We start from the raw sequence: 19442 nt of genomic DNA on the forward strand, positions 1-19442 counted from the left end.
AGTAGCTCTTTGCTGCAAAACATTGTTTACATTTTCCTTCCCACCCCACCAACCAATCCTTCCATTTCGGTGTTCGCAGTTCTCCTTTCCTTGCTCTCTTTCCCTCATAACCCAGCTATTCCTAAACCGCCTTGGCCCAGTATACCTAAAGGAGCATCTCCACCCTCATTGTTCTGCCCATGCCCTGAGGTCCAGCTCCAAGGGCCTTCTGGTGGTTCCCTCAGTGTGAGAAGTGAGGTTACAGGGAACCTGGCAGAGGGCCTTCTTGGTGGTGGCGCCTGCCTGTGGAACACCCTCCCACCACATGTCAAGGAAATAAACAGAGAGAATGAAAGGACACGAGAGGAGATGGCATGGAACGTTCTTAACAATAGTTGTTAATAATAATAATAATAATAATAATAATAATAATAATAATAATAATAATAATTTATTATTTATACCCCGCCCATCTGGCTGGGTTTCCCCAGCCACTCTGGGCGGCTCCCACTAGAATATTAAAAACATGATAAAACGTTTAAACATTAAACACTTCCCTAAACAGGGCTGCCTTCAGATGTTTTCTAAAAGTCAGATAGTTGTTTATTTCCTTGAAATCTGATGGGAGGGCGTTCCACAGGGCAGGCACCACCACTGAGAAGGCCCTCTGCCATACACACAACAACAACACCACACATCTCAAATTATAGCAAAGTTATTGCAATTCTGAAGCAGGAAGCGTTTAGCTGATTTCCACTTCGCCCTTCTGCTGGCAAGATTTAAGCAGGAAAATGGCTAATAAAAGTCTCTCTCACACACATGCACATACACACAAACACGAATATGCTGAGAGAAAGCATTTGGGGATAAATATCTTTCCTCCCTTTAAAACTTTACTTGCTGGGTTTGGCTAGAACGCAGGTGTTTTTAATGGTTTCGAAAACACAACACGCGGGGGAAAGTCATCACGGAAACAGTAACGGAGGGTACTTTCGCCGGAACACACAGGACTCAATGACAAGCTTACACCACCACTTTCCGAATCAGAAGCTGGAGTTTCTGCTGCACCAGCACCTGCTGCTCTGTTGACAGCTACAGGTTTCCAAATTTCCATGATGCACAAACGCTGTCAACATCTCTTCAAAGGTCCATTATCTCTCACATGGACATGAAACCTGATGTCCGTGTTACGACTGTGCAAACCCTACATGGAAGGAAGCACATGTCTAGCTCATCCAAGGGGCACTCTATTTGCCACCTTTTCCTCCTGGCATCTGCGCAAGTCACGTTTCCCCCTGCCTTCCAATTTCCAACAAGTAGGCAGGCTATTTCTAGATGCCCACGAGAAGCATTTAATTGGACCTCAAAGCCACATCCTTAATCTGTACGTGACCGTGGTCTCCAGGGAGTCCCTGAAGACAGGTTGCTCAGACAGTAAGCAGGTGTGGTGTGCCTAGCCGAGAAGATACTGGAAGCTCTGCATGACAGTTTCTAGAGCTGGAATCTGCAAACCTCTATTTTTAACCGATTAACCTTGAAAAGAAGGTGAAAACAGCCGGCATGCACACTACAAGCCTGCCCATGGTGGTGTTATGGCAAAATGAGATGTGAGTGTGGTAGCCACATATATTTGAAATGATTCTTCTCCATGGACAGGTAGAGTTTACAGGTAGAGAGTCTACTTTCAGCAACATCAGGTTGGGAAGAAGAAGAAGAAGAAGAAGAAGAAGAAGAAGAAGAAGAAGAAGAAGAAGAAGAAGAGGAGGAGGAGGAGGAGGAGTAGTTTGGATTTGATATCCCGCTTTATCACTACCCTAAGGAGTCTCAAAGCGGCTAACATTCTCCTTTCCCTTCCTCCCCCACAACAAACACTCTGTGAGGTGAGTGGGGCTGAGAGACTTCAGAGAAGTGTGACTAGCCCAAGGTCACCCAGCAGCTGCATGTGGAGGAGCAGAGACACGAACCCGGTTCACCAGATTACGAGTCCACCACTCTTAACCACTACACCACGCTGGCTCCCATGGCTGAGAGGAGGCATGGCTGAGAGGAGCGCAGTCTTTCTGCTCTCTTTCCATTGCTTAAGGGAATTTATTTTCCTCCTCTTGTCTAGTTTACTTCTGGTATTGGAATCGTGATGAAAGCAAAGTGCCCAATTTGACAGGTCACGGGGAAGTTAAGTGGAAGGGTTCAAGTCTCCTCACCAGAACTTATGAGGTTAAAACACCAATTTGGATCAAAATATTCTTGCCATCCACAGTGCAAGACAAAAGTGGAAAGCAAGATTTCCTCACTACGCATGGAGACAGGAGTCATGCAATCCTTTCTCCTGCTAAGCCATAGATGGATTATTATTTTTCCAGCTCAGTGAAAATCTAGTTTATTATACCTGATCAAGTTATCTACCAAACAAAACCATTAAAGTTTCCCCTGCATATTATATATCGCACATTGTTCTTCCTTGTGCCTGCAATGGCACTACCCTACTTAAATCAATTGACTAAATTGCAGGAGATGTTCTTTTTGGAAAGACATACATTGCAAAGACCTGGGAGGTGGAGCAGGCAGGCTGTTCTTACTCAGAGGAGGGAACAGATGTATAAATGAAAGTATGCAAGCAAAAGGACAGGGAGATTAAGGACAGCAACTCGTCCCTGTCCATCAGCAATGTTCCTGTCCATCAACAATGTTCACTTGCCTTTGGCAGCAGGTAAGTGGTGATTTGCATGAATGTGCAGATCGTTCCCTCAGGGCCAAACAGGATGTGGCAGTAACCTGGAAGTGGGGAGGGTGGTCCCAGTCAAAATTGCACCCCCCATGGGATGCAAAAAGCAGCTTGTTGCTAGCCAGAACCATAGCAAGGAGAGGAAGGACTGAACTCTCCCTTCTCATGCCCTCTGATCCCACAACCACTTGGACTCTCCTGTGACTACTGTTTACAACACACACACACACACACACACACACACACACACACACACAACCCTGCAATTAATGCTGCACCTAGTTTTGTTCCTGACTGTGTGTCAAGTTATCTTTATCCTTAGCACACAAACTGCAATGAAACCCTTCACACAACTTTGCACGGCACAGAGATGCTTTTTATCTAATGGGCAAGGTAGGGCAACACAGTCCATGTTAGCTGGTAACTTCTCTGTTTTGGCTCTGAATTTCACCTGCATCACTGCTGCAATTTACTGTGGGCTGGAAGTTCCAGTTTCTCCTCTTTCTGTTCACAGGAAAGCCAAATAACGGAAGGCCAGGTTCTTCCCATATCATCCTACCCAGACATAGACCCTTCCTCAGGCACTTTTAGCAGTATTATGCTAAGTGGCAACCAGGGCCGGATTTAGGTTTGATGAGGCCCTAAGCTACTGAAGGTAATGGGGCCCTTTATATGTCCAGCTGTCCTTTGTCAACAACAAGTTGTCACTGTTTTTTGTGTTGAATATATGCTATATGGTAATTTATGGACCTAATAGGTATCTAAAGCCATTTGCACGTAACAAAATATGTATTTTATCAAGTTAATTGTATTTTTTTTTCTTTACATTTTTGGGGGGGCCCTAAGCTATAGCTTGTATAGCTTATACGTAAATCCGGCACTGGTGGCAACAAAGGGAAGGACCTTTTTGGTAGCGGCAACCTGTCTCTAAAAAGCTCTCCACATAGAAACTTGCCTCACAGATACATTGTTATAACTTAGTGCGTGTTTTAAGATTTGCCTCCAGTTTCATGTCCGATCTATCTAATTGTGCACTGCCCTGAATTTCTACACTGACTGGAGGACAGAATGAGAAGCTTTTAAACAGGCAGACATCTCCTTCCATTAGCTTTCCAACCAATGCAAAATACCTACATGGCCTTATATTAAGAAAAATAATATTTGTTTTGTCATGAAGTTAAACCTTTTTCTGCTGTTTCTTACTGCCTATATACAGGTGTATGCTGGAATGATGATAAACATTTTCTTTAACTGCAGGAAAGGTCAGACCAAGAAACATCCCCACATTAAGCGACCACAGAAGGCACGGTATATTTTCAGCAGTGCTGTGAAGTGACAGCATCCTGCGGGCATTGTGGGTAATTTAAATGGCGGTCAGCTTTCAGACACTGCCTGGTATTGGGAGGGGGGCAGGGCTGGTGTCATTAGTGGATATTTCCGAAGCACTTGAATTTTGGGTGCTGATGTCAGTCTTTGGTGTTCTGTTTATTACTGATTAATTCATACTAATGCTTTTACACGTACCTTTCAAAATGGATTACAAAATCAAATCAAAGAATACAAGTTTACAAAACACAACGAAAAACCAAAATAACCAAGAAGACAAGAACTTTAACAAGGAATGGGAAAAGTTTATAATTTATTTACGAGACCACTGTAAGCAGGTTAAAACATTAGCAGGATTTTAACCACACTTGCAAAGTAATGGAAAGCATGGATAATTTAGGAAGATTTAAAATTTGGATGAGTATTGATATGCAGTTGTAAATAATATCGTTAGAACCCATGGAAGGGATGGAGGGAAGTCAGGAGATTCAGAGCAATCTCAATCTTTGGATTCGGAACTGTTTTTGTTGTTGTAAGTTTATACTTTTTAAAATTATATATCCCAGCATCACCACACAAAACAAGACTCAAAGAAAAAGTGAAACCCGCAATCACACGAAAACACAACCGCAGTACAATCCTATACACATTTACTTGAAAGTAAGCTCCACTGTTACCCTCAGGTCAGAAAATCCCTAACACAGCTGAAAAGTTCGCTCCTGTTCCGTGCATGGCTTCAGATGTCAACGAATCCTTAGGATATTTTTTCACCACTGGAGGTCACTGCAACCTTAATGTTTCCTTCCCAAGTTCCTGACAGACTACTTCTCTATTTGATGCTGGGATTCATGAAGCGTAACTCAGAGCAGTTTACCTTCCTCTGTTTGCTAACAGACTTCATTGTTCATGTACATGGCAAAGTCAATTTCTCCCCTCCTTCCCCATGACATGTGGGTCCCCACCCAAGACAATTCGCTGCCTAGCACAAAGGAAAAGAGGTCTCCCCCATTCCACGTACAAAAGTTAACCAGACTGGCAATTAAATCGTGACATAAGATTTAATTAAAACATGGGCAGATGGGAAGCAACACCCCCCTCCCCCGAGCCAAGGAGATAAGTAACTTTAGATAGCATCTGAAGGCAGCCCTGTATAGTAGCTTTTTAATGTTTAATTATGTTTTTACATATGTTGGGAGCTGCCCAGAGTGCCATTCAGATGGGTGAAGTGTAAATAATAAAATGTTGGTTGTTGTTGTTGTTGTTGTTGTTGTGAAATAGGACATCCCTGTTTTCATCCGAGAAATGTTGGAGGGTATGTTAACTCATTTGTTTATTTTATTTATATCCTACCTTTTCCTCTAAGAAGCTGGGGCAACCCAATAAGATGTGTGGGTATAAATAGTAAAATAATCATTATGGAATGGGAGCGTCCCTATTTTAATCGGAAATGTTGGAGGGTTTGTGGTCATATCCTAAGCATTCGAAACTCTACATAGTACACAAAATCAATTCAAGTGAATTAAAGGGATAGTATAGTTTCCTCTGTAGAAAACAAGCACAACATTTTGCATTTTTGAAATTTAGCTATACACTAAGCTGCCAGGAATGCGCTGATTATTGCAGCTAACACTCAAAAACACCAAATCCATAGCAATTAATACTATTTTCCTGAATTTACTCAGCATCACAATATGCTGCGTTGATGGAAATTTGTCAAAAAAAAAATATGTCTGAGGATAAAGAATTTTTAAACCCCACCCAATTATTTTAAAAGATGAATGGAATACTCAGGTGCATTAAGAAATAGACATTACAATGACATGAAGCCTTGCCGCCTGAAGGTTTTCAGAGTTTTGACACAAGCTATACGTAATTTGGGAGAAGAGACCCACACCAACTGCTAACATCCAACCCATATTATCATTAACAGATGAAAACTGACCTAGCTCTTCCACATGGGCACATAAACCAGTCACATGACATGAAGAATCACTCTGCCAAAATACAAATGATGAATGAAATGAGACTAACCCATTCAATGAGGGGCCAGGGGCATTCTCAGATACTGTATATAAAAGCCTCTTCATTTTCTGGCAACGTAAAAGGGATTTAAAGTGGGTGTAAACGAGAGCTAAATTCATTTTAAGGTCTCTTTTGGCTGCCAGAAGTACTGCAATGCAAATGAGAGTCAGGCCGATAGTGGTGTGGATATATTTGCTGTTTCTTTAAATAAACAAAGCGATCTTGTGCAGGAAAACATAGGGGTCCTTTGACTCTCGTAAAAGTGAATATGGGGAGTTTCCCACTGCCACTACAATGTACGTAGTTGTGCCATGCTTATCATTTTAATCCTCACATGGAAATGTACAGTGGTACCTCAGGTTACATACGCATCAGGTTACAGACTCCACTAACCCAGAAATAGTGCTTCAGGTTAAGAACTTTGCTTCAGAATGAGAACAGAAATCGTGCTCCGGCGGCGCAGCAGCAGCAGCAGGAGGCCCCATTAGCTAAAGTGGTGCTTCAGGTTAAGAACAGTTTCAGGTTAAGAACAGACCTCCCGAACAAATTAACGTAAGTACTTAACCCAAGGTACCACTGTAATCTGTTTTTTAAAGAGGTTGGTCCATATCCATTTTCGTCCTAAACTAATACAGTGTTACCTCGGGTTAAGTACTTAATTTGTTCGGGAGGTCCGTTCTTAACCTGAAACTGTTCTTAACCTGAAGCACCACTTTATCTAATGGGGCCTCCTGCTGCCGCTGCGCTGCCGGAGCACGATTTCTGTTCTCATTCCGACGCGTATGTAACCTGAGGTACCACTGTACATTTCCATGTGAGGATTAAAATGATAAGCAGGGTCTGTCTATTTTTGACTAAGTAATTCTGTAAAGTATCAAATACATTGATGCTAGTTTTTAACATCTGCATTTCTCCAAATGTTGTGATGCAATTCTCCCAACATAAAAAATTTGTACAAAAAGACTGGGCATTTTTGAACTGGGCATTTTTGGCCTCCAAACTGATTAACTATACCAGACATAGGCAAACTCGGGGCCCCAGATGTTTTGGGACTACAGCTCCCATCATCCCTGACCACTGGCCTTGTTGGCTAGGGATGATGGGAGTTGTAGTCCCAAAACATCTGGAGGGCCGAGTTTGCCTATGCCTGAACTACACATTTCTGTGGCATCACTAAATACAGTTTGGTCAATGGTGGTCACTGTTCATTGCCCTTTCTGTCTATCATAAATGCATCCAACACAAACAAGTTAATATTCCAAGATGCAATTCCAGAAGGAACATTTCTATGATTGGCACGAGTCAGAAACAGTGTTTGAAAATACCGTGGCTTGTAGAACACACACACACATTAATTAAGGAATTAATGGCATTTGCTGAATGTTGTGCTATCCTTTGTGACTTTGGGGTCAGGTTTCCTTCAAGGTCGTTGAATGTAACCAGATAAGAAGAAAGAGTAATATAAAAAGAGAGAGTAATGAAGTGCTCGTACACAGACATCCAGATCTGGTGGGACTAATTAACAAATTCTTAGATCTTATTTTTATTCAGCAGACAAGTGGCTAACACATAGCAAGTGTGACATGTAAGAGGAAACAGATGCCAAGCCTCAAGCAATGTGAGAAACATGACTTTCTTTTGATTGACAAGCGCATGTGCTGGGACCTGTGTCACAATCCGCCTTTCTAGCAAGCTGTACTTAACTGAATCAAAATGTACACATTCTCTCTTTTTCACAATGTGGGCCTTTGAGACTGATTTCATTTTATAGAATCATAGAGTTGGAATAGACCACAAGGGCCATCGAGTCCAACCCCCTGCCAAGGGGGTGGTCTTTGAGTCTTGTTGGCCGAGTTGGGTGGCTTACAGTTGGGTGGTTTAAATGCTTGGTTAAAGCATTTATTTTTTAATACCCACCCAACATTGCTCTGAAGAATATAGGGAACATCCTATTGTTCCTCAGGAAGTTTCTCCCACATTTGATCTCACCACACACAAAGACATCATATCATAGCTGTCAAGTGTCCCTTATTTGGCGGGACAGTCCCTTATCCCAGCGCCATGTCCCGCTGCTGTCCCTTATTGATGATGTCCCTTAAATAAGCTACTGAAGGTAATGGGGCCCTTTCTATGTCCAGCTGTCCTTTGTCAACAACAAATTGCCGCTGTGTTGAATATATGCTATATGGTAATTTATGGACCTAATAGGTATCTAAAGCCATATGCACGCAACAAAATATGTATTTTATCAAAGTAGTTGTTGATCCCTTATTTTGGCTGCTGCTCCCTTATTTTCGAGGCTGCTGCTCCCTTATTTTCAAATCTGAAGTTGACAACTATGCATCATATACACATCTACATCGGTCACCTTGAGCCAATTACAACCTCGGTGCCCAACCTACCTCACAGGATTGTTGTAAAGAAAAACATGTGAGGGAAAAGATCACGTGCAACACCTTCCACAGGTAAATCAAATGAAATAACATTTTAGCAGTAAGCTTCCTTGAGTCCCTGTCAGGGAAAAAGGTAGGGTGTAATAATAATAGGGCTCCATTTACAATAAATGAATCAATACTCCCCACAGTTCCTAAGAAATTGCTGGCTGCAGAAGCATCGCAATTAAAGAATTTAAAGTGGATTGATGACCTTTTCCTTCAAAATTATAGGAAGGGATTCATATGGCAGCTTCATTCATTTGGTACAGGGATTTTACACACACACCATTTTTTAAGTGTACATTTTTTAAGTGTATCTGAAGAAGTGTGCATGCACACGAAAACTCATACCAAGAACTAACTTAGTTGGTCTTTAAGGTGCTACTGGAAGGAATTTTTTTGTTTTGACCATTTTTAATTGTTTTCCGAGACGTGGAGGGGAGGAAAAAGGGGGGAAAGAGACATTCCAAGATCAAATCAGAAACCAGGGTGGCTTCTGTAATTCCAGGACTGTCCCTGGAAAACCGGGACACTTGGAGAGTATGTTTTTACTTCACTGTTGCAGAGAAGCCATGAAAAATTAAAATGCTGTTGGAGTTAGGATACAACCATAGTTAATGATCTCATAATGCCCCTTCTTATATGGCCCAGCATATAAGCCATGCCAGAGAATCAATATGGAAATGGCAGAATTCTCCAAGAAATTTGGATGGGCACAAGAAGGTGCAATAAATCAGTGTTTCCCAACCTTGGGCCTCCAGCTGTTTTTGGACTACAACTCCCATCATCCCTAGCTAGCAAGACCAGTGGTCAGGGATGATGGGAATTGAAGTTCAAAAACAGCTGGAGGCCCAAGGTTGGGAAACACTGCAATAAATATCAAAATGGGTGGAAAGTCTGCATGTAATAGCAGCCGCTGGACAGTTCCAGCCTAACATGGAAGCCATAACACAGCAGAATTAGAAAGAAAATACAGTGGTACCTCAGGTTAAGAACTTAATTCATTCTGAAGGTCCGTTCTTAACCTGAAACTGTTCTTAACCTGAAGCTCCACTTTAGCTAATGGGGCCTCCCGCTGCCACTGTGCTGCCGCCGCCCGATTTCTGTTCTCATCCTGAAGCAAAGTTCTTAACCCGAGGTACTATTTCTGGGTTAGCGGAGTCTGTAACCTGAAGAGTCTGTAATCTTAAACGTCTGTAACCCACTGTATAAAACAAGTGTGACTCTTTTATTTTTCAGCCCCTTACTTAATAATAATAATAATAATTTTATATTTTGCAATATATGTCCCTTCCTCCCCCACAGCAAACACTCTGTGAGGTGAGTGGGGCTGAGAGACTTCAAAGAAGTGTGACTAGCCCAAGGTCACCCAGCAGCTGCATGTGGAGGAGCGGAGACGCGAACCCGGTTCCCCAGATTGCAAGACTACCACTCTTAACCACTACACCACACTGGCTCTCGATTAAAAACTGGATCTGTCAGTCAAAACAAAAGAAGCCCATACCTCTCCACCTAGTCCAAAATTTGAATTCTACCACAGTGAAGACTTTTTCATCCATCCCCATACTGTGCAATCTTGGAGCGCCGCTATGCTTATCTTAAGGATTGAATTGACTGGCACTGAAAAAGGTGCTCCTATAAATACCTGGAACATTTAGGGCCCCGCCAGCACCTTGAACCGGGTCTGGTAGCCCAGAGGCAGCCAATCCAGTGCATTTAGAAGTGAGGTTACAGGGAACCAGGCAGAGGGCCTTCTCGGTGGTGACGCCCACCCTGTGGAATGCCCTCTCACCACATGTCAAGGAAATAAACAACTATCTGACTTTTAGAAGGCAGCCCTTTAGGGAAGTTTTTAATGTTTGGTTTTTTTATCATGTTTTTAATATTCTGTTTGGGAGCCGCCCAGAGTGGTTGGGGAGGCCAGGCCAGAGGTAACAAATGATTATTATTATATAGGATAATATTTAGGATGCTGGACATGGGTGGCGCTGTGGGTTAAACCACAGAGCCTAAGACTTGTCAATCATAAGGTCGGAGGTTCGAATACCTGCAACGGGGTGAGCTCCCGTTGCTTAGTCCCTGCTCCTGCCAACCTAGTAGTTCGAAAGCACGTCAAAGTGCAAGTAGATAAATAGGTACCGCTCCAGCGGGAAGGTAAACGGCGTTTCCGTGCGCTGCTCTGGTTTGCCAGAAGCAGCTTAGTCATGCTGGCCACAAGACCCGGAAGCTGTACGCCGGCTCCTTCAGCCAATAAAGCGAGATGAGCGCCGCAACCCCAGAGTCGGCCACAACTGGACCTAATGGTCAGGGGTCCCTTTACCTTCACCTTATTTTGGATAGGTATTGCACCTTCCAGTCTGGCTGTTCCAATGAAGAACCAGGCAGCCACTTTCTTCACCACTTCCAAACAGCATTTAGGGTCAGCGTTATGTAGGGCATATAAAACAATAACCCAAGTGCAAGGTCCTCAGAGCATGGGTTACTGATTCCAGACAATCTTGGTCCAAGGACAACCATGACTGGTGAACCAGCCACAGTTGGAAGGCCAGCTGTGTCTCCAATGACAAGACTGGGCAAAGGAGCATCTCCAAGCTATGTACTTGATCGCAAAAGAGGAGGGTTATTCCACCTATATTTGCTCCACTCCATCACCACTGAGCGAAACCATGCTTAATTTTTTTTCCTAACTGAATAATCGTACACATGCCAAGGCCAGCTTTGAGTCCTTAACTGAGGAATAAAAATAAATATATGCCTTCATCTATAAAACCATTATTTTGCAATCATCAAATACGAATCGATCCTATGGGAAATCTGTTCCTGCTTGGGGAAATGGAGAGGGAAAAGAGAAGACATGGTGACCTCTCTACCGAATAAAGGGTAAAATAATGGAAATTTGCCTGTTGGAATGGAGAAGTCCGAGGAGAAGTCAGGGGAGAGAACGTAGGAGACCAAAACATGCATACCAACGGATGGAGGGTTCAAATAGTGGGTTGACTTGATAATGAATGGTACAAGTAACAGTTTAGCTAACTACAAACATTGTCTCTCCCAGCAGAGGTCACTAGAGGATGTTTCATGGATCAATGAGGATTTAGGATGGCCATGAAGGTGGAAGGATGCAATATTTCAAAATGTGAAGACAAAATATGCCACTGGCCTAGAATTCTACACCAACTTATTATGATATATAACTCTAGAATACATCATCTTGCACTTCTATTTCGCCCCCTTCTTCCAGTTTCTAAAACTGCATTTTTATCAGTTTTTCAAATACAGCAAGCCTAAAAGAAGATATCCACTTAAGAAAATGTTTAAAGCATATAAAGAGAATATTGCCTGGACATCATAACCTGTTTTGTGAACTATCAACAGTTGACTCTGTATCAAACGGCAAGCCTGCTATTGAAATGCAACCCCCATCCTCAAAAGCATTTCAGCTACCTGTGTGTCTGCAGATACTTCGGTCTTTCTCTTGCTTCCATGGTTTAGTAAGAGAGTCCACAGCACGTGCCAAAGGAATGAGGCTAAGAAGCAGAAGCAACCAGCGATCCAGACAGCTTTTCCTTTCGAAAGGAGACCCATTTTGGGGTGGGTGGGGTGGGGATGTTTTAGCATTGGGGGCAGGTTTGGGGCATTGCTAGGGAAATTTTGCCGGGCTCATTCAGTGGCCTTGCTCAGCCCAGCCAGAACTACCTAGCTATGGAAGGCATGGATATGCTGCCGGCTGGAAGGAATCCACCGGCAAACTCGATCGGACCTATAAGGGAAGCAACGTGATGGCCCTGTGACAAGCACGAAACAGGTGCAGAGAAGATGGGCAGAGCCTCGCTTGGAAGATAATTCATCTGACATTCTCAAATGGGCCAGGGCTGCGAGCATCAACCTCAGCAGTTCCTAACTCCTGCTGCAAGCCATCTGTTCTGTCGTTTTCTATCCCTCTCAGATCTGAAAAGGGAGGAGAGGGGGGAAAGATGCAAGGAGATGCAAGGGACTTAGGTGTGGGCGGAGGGCAGAGACATCAAAACAAGGGGTGTAAATCTGTTACATATGTTAAATGTTAAAGTTGGGCAATGGACAATATAAAAAGGTAAAGGGACCCCTGACCATTAGGTCCAGTTGTGGCCGACTCTGGGGTTGCGGCACTCATCTCGCTTTATTGGCTGAGGGGTCCGTATAGTTAAAGCTATGGTTTTCCCAGAGCTGGACCATAAAGAAGGCTGATCACTGAAGAATTGATACTTTGGATTATGGTGCTGGAGGAGACTCTTGAGAGTCCCGTGGACTGCAAGCTGATCAAACCTATCCATTCTGAAGGAAATCAGCCCTGAGCGCTCACTGGAAGGACAGATCCTGAAGCTGAGGCTCCAATACTTTGGCCACCTCATGAGAAGAGAAGACTCCCTGGAAAAGACCCTGATGTTGGGAAAGATGGAAGGCACAAGGAGAAGGGGACGACAGAGGACGAGATGGTTGGACAGTGTCCTCAAAGCTACAAACATGAGTCTGACCAAACTGCGGGAGGCAGTGGAAGACAGGAGTGCCTGGTGTGCTCTGGTCCATGGGGTCATGAAGAGTCGGACACGACTAAATGACTAAACAACAACAACCAAACTCTTCAACATTTCTCTGACAAAAATAGGGACATCCTATGGGAAAGCGGGACATTCTGGGATCAAATTGGAAACTGGGACAGCTTCTGTAAATCCAGGACTGTCCCTAGAAAAAAGGGAGATTTGGAGGGTCTGCAGCCGGGGTGCAAATTAGCGATAGCACTGGCTAAAGTTTGTAACTGCATGGTTTGGAAAGCCAATCTGCCAAGCGGTCAGTGTTCAAGCTTATCAGGATGCTTTTCAGGCTGTGTGCATAAAAGTACTGTTTCCAATTTCTCTAAGTGGTGAGAAGCTTCAGGAGTGCAGCACTTACCTGGGTTCATAGCTGTCAACTTTTCCCTTTTCTTGCGAGGAATCCTATTCGGAATAAGGGAATTTCCCTTTAAAAAGGGGGAAGCTGACAGCTATGCCTGGGTTCTCTGTGTTTTCCCTTCTTGCCCACACATCTGTCCTGTCGCCCCAACCTCAATTTAAGCAATATGAAAGTTCTGACCCAAATGCGGTTGTATGTAGAAGGGAAATATATACGAAATACAGTTTGAAACCTAGCAGTCAATACCACGATCCAAACACAATACATGTACTTGGAAGTAACCATGCAGGGCTTTTCCTTTTCTTAATGAAACCTATTTTTAACTAATTAAAACCACAGGTGAAATTTGCCATCACTGCTCCTGCATGATTCCCTTTAATATAGCAAAAAGTGGACGGGAGAAGGAGGACGATATTTTGTGGAGTGCTCAACGTGGAGGAGACTTCCACCTAGAGGAAAGTTGTGCAATTGCTCCTTGTATGAGATTAATTTCAGACACCCTTCACAATTAGCCAAGTGCAAAGATCTTTTAAAATTACTTCCTTTGCCCTTTGAAACAACCGAGCATGTACAAAATAAACCTCCTATCAGCAACCTTAAAAATTGTAATCTTAGATTGCACAATCTTTTTGCACCAAATTTACGCACAAGGATTTGTCCGGTCACTTGCAGCAATAAAACATGGGGGTACTGCCTAGATGTTTAAAACCTTACATTTGACTTCCAAAAAACGTTCACAAACCGGAACACTTACTTCCAGGTTTGCGGCATTTGGGAGCCAATTTGTTTGTCAACTAAGCAGTTCGGGAACCAAGGTACCAGTGTACAGCTTTCTAACACAAACACAAGGCCACATGGTCTGAAACATTCCTGCTGGTTTCAAAACAGACATAATCACATATGGTCATATGTGGTCTTACACTGTAAGACACCTTGAAACCTCATAGCACCTTTTATTTCAATCCTTTGAAAACTTTCACACAGGCAATATGGAAACCATAAGTTCTCAGTCCTGTCGCCTCCCTCAACTAATCCAACTGCTTTCAACTGTATTCATTTACTGAAATTGTTTATACACCACTTTCAAACCACCACAGCCTTACCCCAATCCTACACCCATGTGCAACATGACATCTTCTACCCTAGGAATCATCAAGTGGACCAACTTTTTGACTATCCTTAGTCAAATCAGCCTTTGAATCGAGACTCGCCACGAGGCAAGATGAGGCGACCGCCTCAGGCGGCAGGAGCCACACTGGCAGCAGATGTTCCTGGCGTACATCTTCACTCACCCCCTTCTTCCCTGCTGGTGAGGGAGGAATCATTTTGTGGTTCGCCTCAGGCACCAAAATGTATTGGCCAGGACCTGCTTGGAATAATTTTATATTTTCAAGAAGAGAATACGTTTACAAACATGCTTCTCTGTTCAACAACCATCTGATGCCACAGAAAGCAGACCAATAGTTTGTAACATTTTATACACACACAAGTGTGTGTGAATGGATGATTCTGTGTGTGTGTGCGCGCACACATTTGTAATCTTCACATACCTCTTCTTCGCTTTTGACTGTCTCCAATTTTTGGAAGAACGCCATGGTGTCCTCCCGGCTGTTGTAATACCGCGTGTTCATTTCATCCATCCGGTTGATCTTATAGAATTTCGAATGGTAAGCTACTACGTGTTTCTCCATCATTGTTCCATAAAGTACCGAATAGGAGTGGCTCCCGATATCTCCTGTCTGTTGTCTGCAGTAAAAGGAAACAAACAGAATGTGTTTACATGGCGGCAAACTTAGCATCCAGCAAAGCCATGTATTCAGAACAACATAGCAGCCAGACCTGCATGTGTCTATTGAGCAAATCTTCAATCGATTGCCACAAAACACAGTGTTTCAAAAGCATGCACAACTGAACTTTAATTTATAGCCTTTGACCACTGAGATTCCTTAGGGCCTGATCCCTAATAATCACGATGATGATGCTTAGTGTACAAAAGCTTTCACAACCGCCAAATCCCTGAACGTGATGGCTCCCCAAATTCCGGGGTGGTGGTGGTGGTGTTAGTGTGCAGGTCTATCTTCTTGAGGCAACCTTCTTGGAAGCAGGTATCCATGGGACAGGACTGAAAAACCTGCCCACTGAGTGCTCCTGTACTGAGGCGAGTACAGTGGTACCTCGAGTCAAGTACGTTCTGGAGGTCTGTTCTTAACCTGAAACTGTTCTTAACCTGAAGCACCACTGTAGCTAATGGGCCCTCCCGCTGCTGCAGCGCCGCCACTGTGCAATTTCTGTTCTCATCTTGAAGCAAAGTTCTTAACCTGAAGCACTATTTCTGGGTTAGCGGAGTCTGTAACCTGAAGCGTATGTAACCTGAAGCGTATGTAACCCGAGGTACTACTGTAATGTGTAAAAGGTATGTCTAATTTGTATAAAAGGCTGTGCACATTATGCACAACAAACGTTAGCGATTATGGCATTTTCCGTCCGCCTCTCAAGCTCGGATCCAACTTCAGTCGAGCCGGGCAGGACCCATAGCTGTCAACTTTTCCCTTTTTTTGCGTGGAATCCTATTCGGAATAAGGGAATTCCCCTTTAAAAAAGGGAAAAGTTGACAGCTAAGGCAGGACCTTTACGCTCCTCCCGCATAAAGAACTACGATTCCCGACAGCCCGCTGGGTTTGTCGCGAAAGGAGGTGTTGACTTTTCTCTTCCTGCCCGGGCAAGTTCCTATAGCTCAGCTTCTGGTTTCGTTTTGGCTGTTTTGGATCTCTGTCTCCTTGGAGAGGATCCCTAAAGCGGGTGCCTTCCCAAGAGGGAAGGGGGAGAAGCCAAGGGGCTCAGCCTTAATTCCGTGGGATTCCCCTCTCTTTCCTTGGCCCTCGAAATGGAAGGAGCGGACGTGGAGGAAGGGCTTTTCGTGAGCTGCCCCGTTTGCCTGCGGGAGCTCCCCGCCAGCTGCATCAACTCACATCTGGACAGATGTTTGCAGCAGCAAAGCGAAGCGGGAGGCGGCGAAGTCCCAGAAGATGCGGAGCGAAGCGGCATCGACGGCAGCAGCAGCAGCAGCCCAAAGGACGCGGGGATGGGCGCGTCTTGCCGGAAGAAAATTCGCCTCTCCAACTCCCCGGAGAGGAGCAGCGGGGAAGAGCGCGCGGGGATGGCTAGACCCGATTCAGCCCCGCTGTTCTCCCTTTTCCACAAGGCCAGGAGCTCCGGGACACCTCGGGGCGCCTCTGCTGCTGCTGCCGCCCCGTCTCCATCTCCATCTCCATCCCGGGCGCAAACGGGAGAGAAACAGCCGGACGGGGAGGATCATCGGGGCTCAGGTGCGCGTGGCTCCGAGCTGGGCTTGGAAAGCCTGGCCCGAAAGCTGGAAGGGAAGCCCCTGGCGGACAAGCTGCGGCCCAGCCTCCTGGAAGACTACGTGGGGCAGGATCAGGCGCTGGGCGAACGGACGCTCCTGCGCTCCCTGCTGGAAGTGCACGAAATCCCCTCGTTCATCCTCTGGGGGCCGCCGGGTTGTGGCAAGGTGAGTAGTTGCAAGGGACCCCCAGGGGTCGTCTAGTCATTTCGTCCAGCTCCCTGCAGTGCAGGAATCCAGCCCTTCCTGGGTGGGGATCGAACCACCAGCTTATTTATTTAATTTATATACCGCCCTATTCCCCCGGGGGTCTCAGGGCGGTTCACAGAATAAAATCAAGATATAAAACCACAAAATACATAATAAAAATAAACAACAACAAACCAGTAGCCACCCTCCAACAACAACACACCCCCCCCACACACATTTTAAAAGGGCATAGGATGTAAATCAGATCAGCCAACGGCCTGGTTAAAAAGTAACATTTTTGCCTGGTGCCTAAAGGTGTATATAATGAAGGCGCCAGGCAAACTTCCCTGGGGAAAGCATTCCACAGATGGGAGCCACGCTCCAGACCTCGCAAGGAGGAGGCCCATGAAGGAAGGCCTCAGAAGATGATCTCAGGGTCCGGGTAGATTCATATAGAAAGAGGCGGCCCTTGAGGTATTGCGGTCCTGAGCTGTCCAAGGCTTTATAGGTTTTACAGCCAGATGTGTTGTGCAGCGGGGGGACTCCTTCTTACTTGCTATCCCCCTCCCCTCTGACAGACTCCACAGGACACAGTCCAGTGTTCGAAATTAGCCAGGCGCCAGGTGCGTTTTTGCGACTGGCGTGGGTCCAGTTGCGACCCCATGGAAATCTCTGGTTGCCAATTGGTGACTGACATCACCACCTGGCTTGCCCCTCCAGCTTCCTTAAGTAGTAGAGCTTATTTTTTGCATTTATAGCCCACTTTTTCCTCCAAAGAGTACGTGGTTCACACACACACTCCCAACCAGCATATTAATACAGTGGTACCTCAGGTACCACCGAGGGACGCGGGTGGCGCTGTGGGTAAAACCTCAGTGCCTAGGACTTGCCAATCGTATGGTCGGCGGTTCGAATCCCCGAGGCGGGGTGAGCTCCCATCTTTCGGTCCCAGCTCCTGCCCACCTAGCAGTTCGAAAGCACCCTTAAGTGCAAGTAGATAAATAGGTACCGCTTTATAGCGGGAAGGTAAACGGCGTTTCCGTGTGCTGCGCTGGTGCTGGCTCGCCAGAGCAGCTTCGTCACACTGGCCACATGACCCGGAAGTGTCTCCGGACAGCGCTGGCCCCCGGCCTCTTAAGTGAGATGGGCGCACAACCCTAGAGTCGGAAACGACTGGCCCGTACGGGCAGGGGTACCTTTACCTTTACCTTTACCTCAGGTTAAGTACTTAATTCATTCCGGAGGTCCGTACTTAACCTGAAACTGTTCTTAACCTGAAGCACCACTTTAGCTAATGGGGCCTCCTGCTGCTGCTGCGCTGCCGAAGTCCGATTTCTGTTCTCATCCTGAAGCAAAGTTCTTAACCTGAAGCACTATTTCTAGCTTAACGGAGTGTATAACCTGAAGTGTATGTAACCTGAAGCGTATGTAAACCGAGGTACCACTGTAATAAATCTCATCGCAAAAAAAGGACCCGTGGCATACTGAGGGAGCGATAACATTGAGAGTAGCTCATCTCTGTTTCACATTTTTGTGGTCTCTTTAAGGACAGAATTGAGGGCTATCCCTTTTTAAAAAAATGAAATCTAGGATTCAGCACTGTTGTGACTGGGCCTCACTGCCTTCCGTCCCTGAAACAAAAGGAAGCACATACCATTCCCCTTCTGCAGCACATACCATTCCCCCTTCTTGTGTAACTGGTGAACCTAAAACCAGAGAGATACAGCGTGTACTCATGAGTTTAAAAGTAGCATCTCTTCACTGAGAAAGTCTGCCATATTTGCCAAGTCCTAAAGTTGCATCCAATTTTCCCACCCCTGCTTCAGTCATTTGGGTAAATCTGAGAAGCATCCTGGAAATATTGAAATAAAATAAATGTTTGAATTATTCTTTCTCGGTCTTCTTTGAACTGAAACATCCCCCCCTCTCTTTTTTGGAAAAAAGGTTAATAACTGAAGTTTGTAGGGCAGTAATTAGACTTTTTAGAAAATGGGCAAAGGTAGACAGACATGTGTATGCACACTGCAGACAAAGAATTACAGGATGGGATACCGAAAACTGGAAAAATCCAACATTTTTCTGATAGGTTGCACTCTGAGTTGCTTGATACCTTCCCCCTCCCCCCCACCCCTGGCTTCCTGCAGTATTCTTCTCCAGCTCCTCAGCTTTGCTTTCCATTTAAAAGCCCAGCAAAACTTGATCAAGACGGGCCCTTTCCCACAGAAATCTTGTGAGATCTTGGGTTAAATGATGAGTGTGGTTTAATATGTCATAATGCTGCTGTGTTTTAGGCATGTTCTTACCCCCCTCCCCCCCCCCGCTCTGTGGGGACACGATGGGCAGCAACTTACGTAAATGTAGGTTAGAAATTTGGTTTCCTTTTCTCCATCCTATACTCACTTGCACCCGTTCCTTTGATTCCCTCCCCTGACTCTGCCTGAATTCATCTGTTATTTCAATGGTACCAAGCACAGGAAAAGCT

At 44.9% G+C, this 19442-nt stretch overlaps 2 protein-coding genes across 2 annotated transcripts in view; one reads left to right on the plus strand and one right to left on the minus strand.

Moving 5' to 3' along the window:
- MYLK4 (myosin light chain kinase family member 4) overlaps positions 1–19442 on the minus strand; it is an 89140-nt gene that overhangs the window by 48385 nt on the left and 21313 nt on the right. The window contains exon 2 of the mRNA XM_077933315.1: positions 14961–15156. Within this exon, the coding sequence (XP_077789441.1) occupies positions 14961–15156 (196 nt within the window). The remainder of the gene's footprint in view (positions 1–14960; positions 15157–19442) is intronic.
- Positions 16106–19442, plus strand: part of WRNIP1 (WRN helicase interacting protein 1) — a 46477-nt gene continuing 43140 nt past the window's right edge. Inside the window, exon 1 of the mRNA XM_028737860.2 lies at positions 16106–16939. Within this exon, the coding sequence (XP_028593693.2) occupies positions 16295–16939 (645 nt within the window). The 5' untranslated portion in view covers positions 16106–16294. The remainder of the gene's footprint in view (positions 16940–19442) is intronic.

This window comes from Podarcis muralis, chromosome 8, assembly GCF_964188315.1.
Source record: "Podarcis muralis chromosome 8, rPodMur119.hap1.1, whole genome shotgun sequence".
Lineage (NCBI taxonomy): Eukaryota > Metazoa > Chordata > Lepidosauria > Squamata > Lacertidae > Podarcis > Podarcis muralis.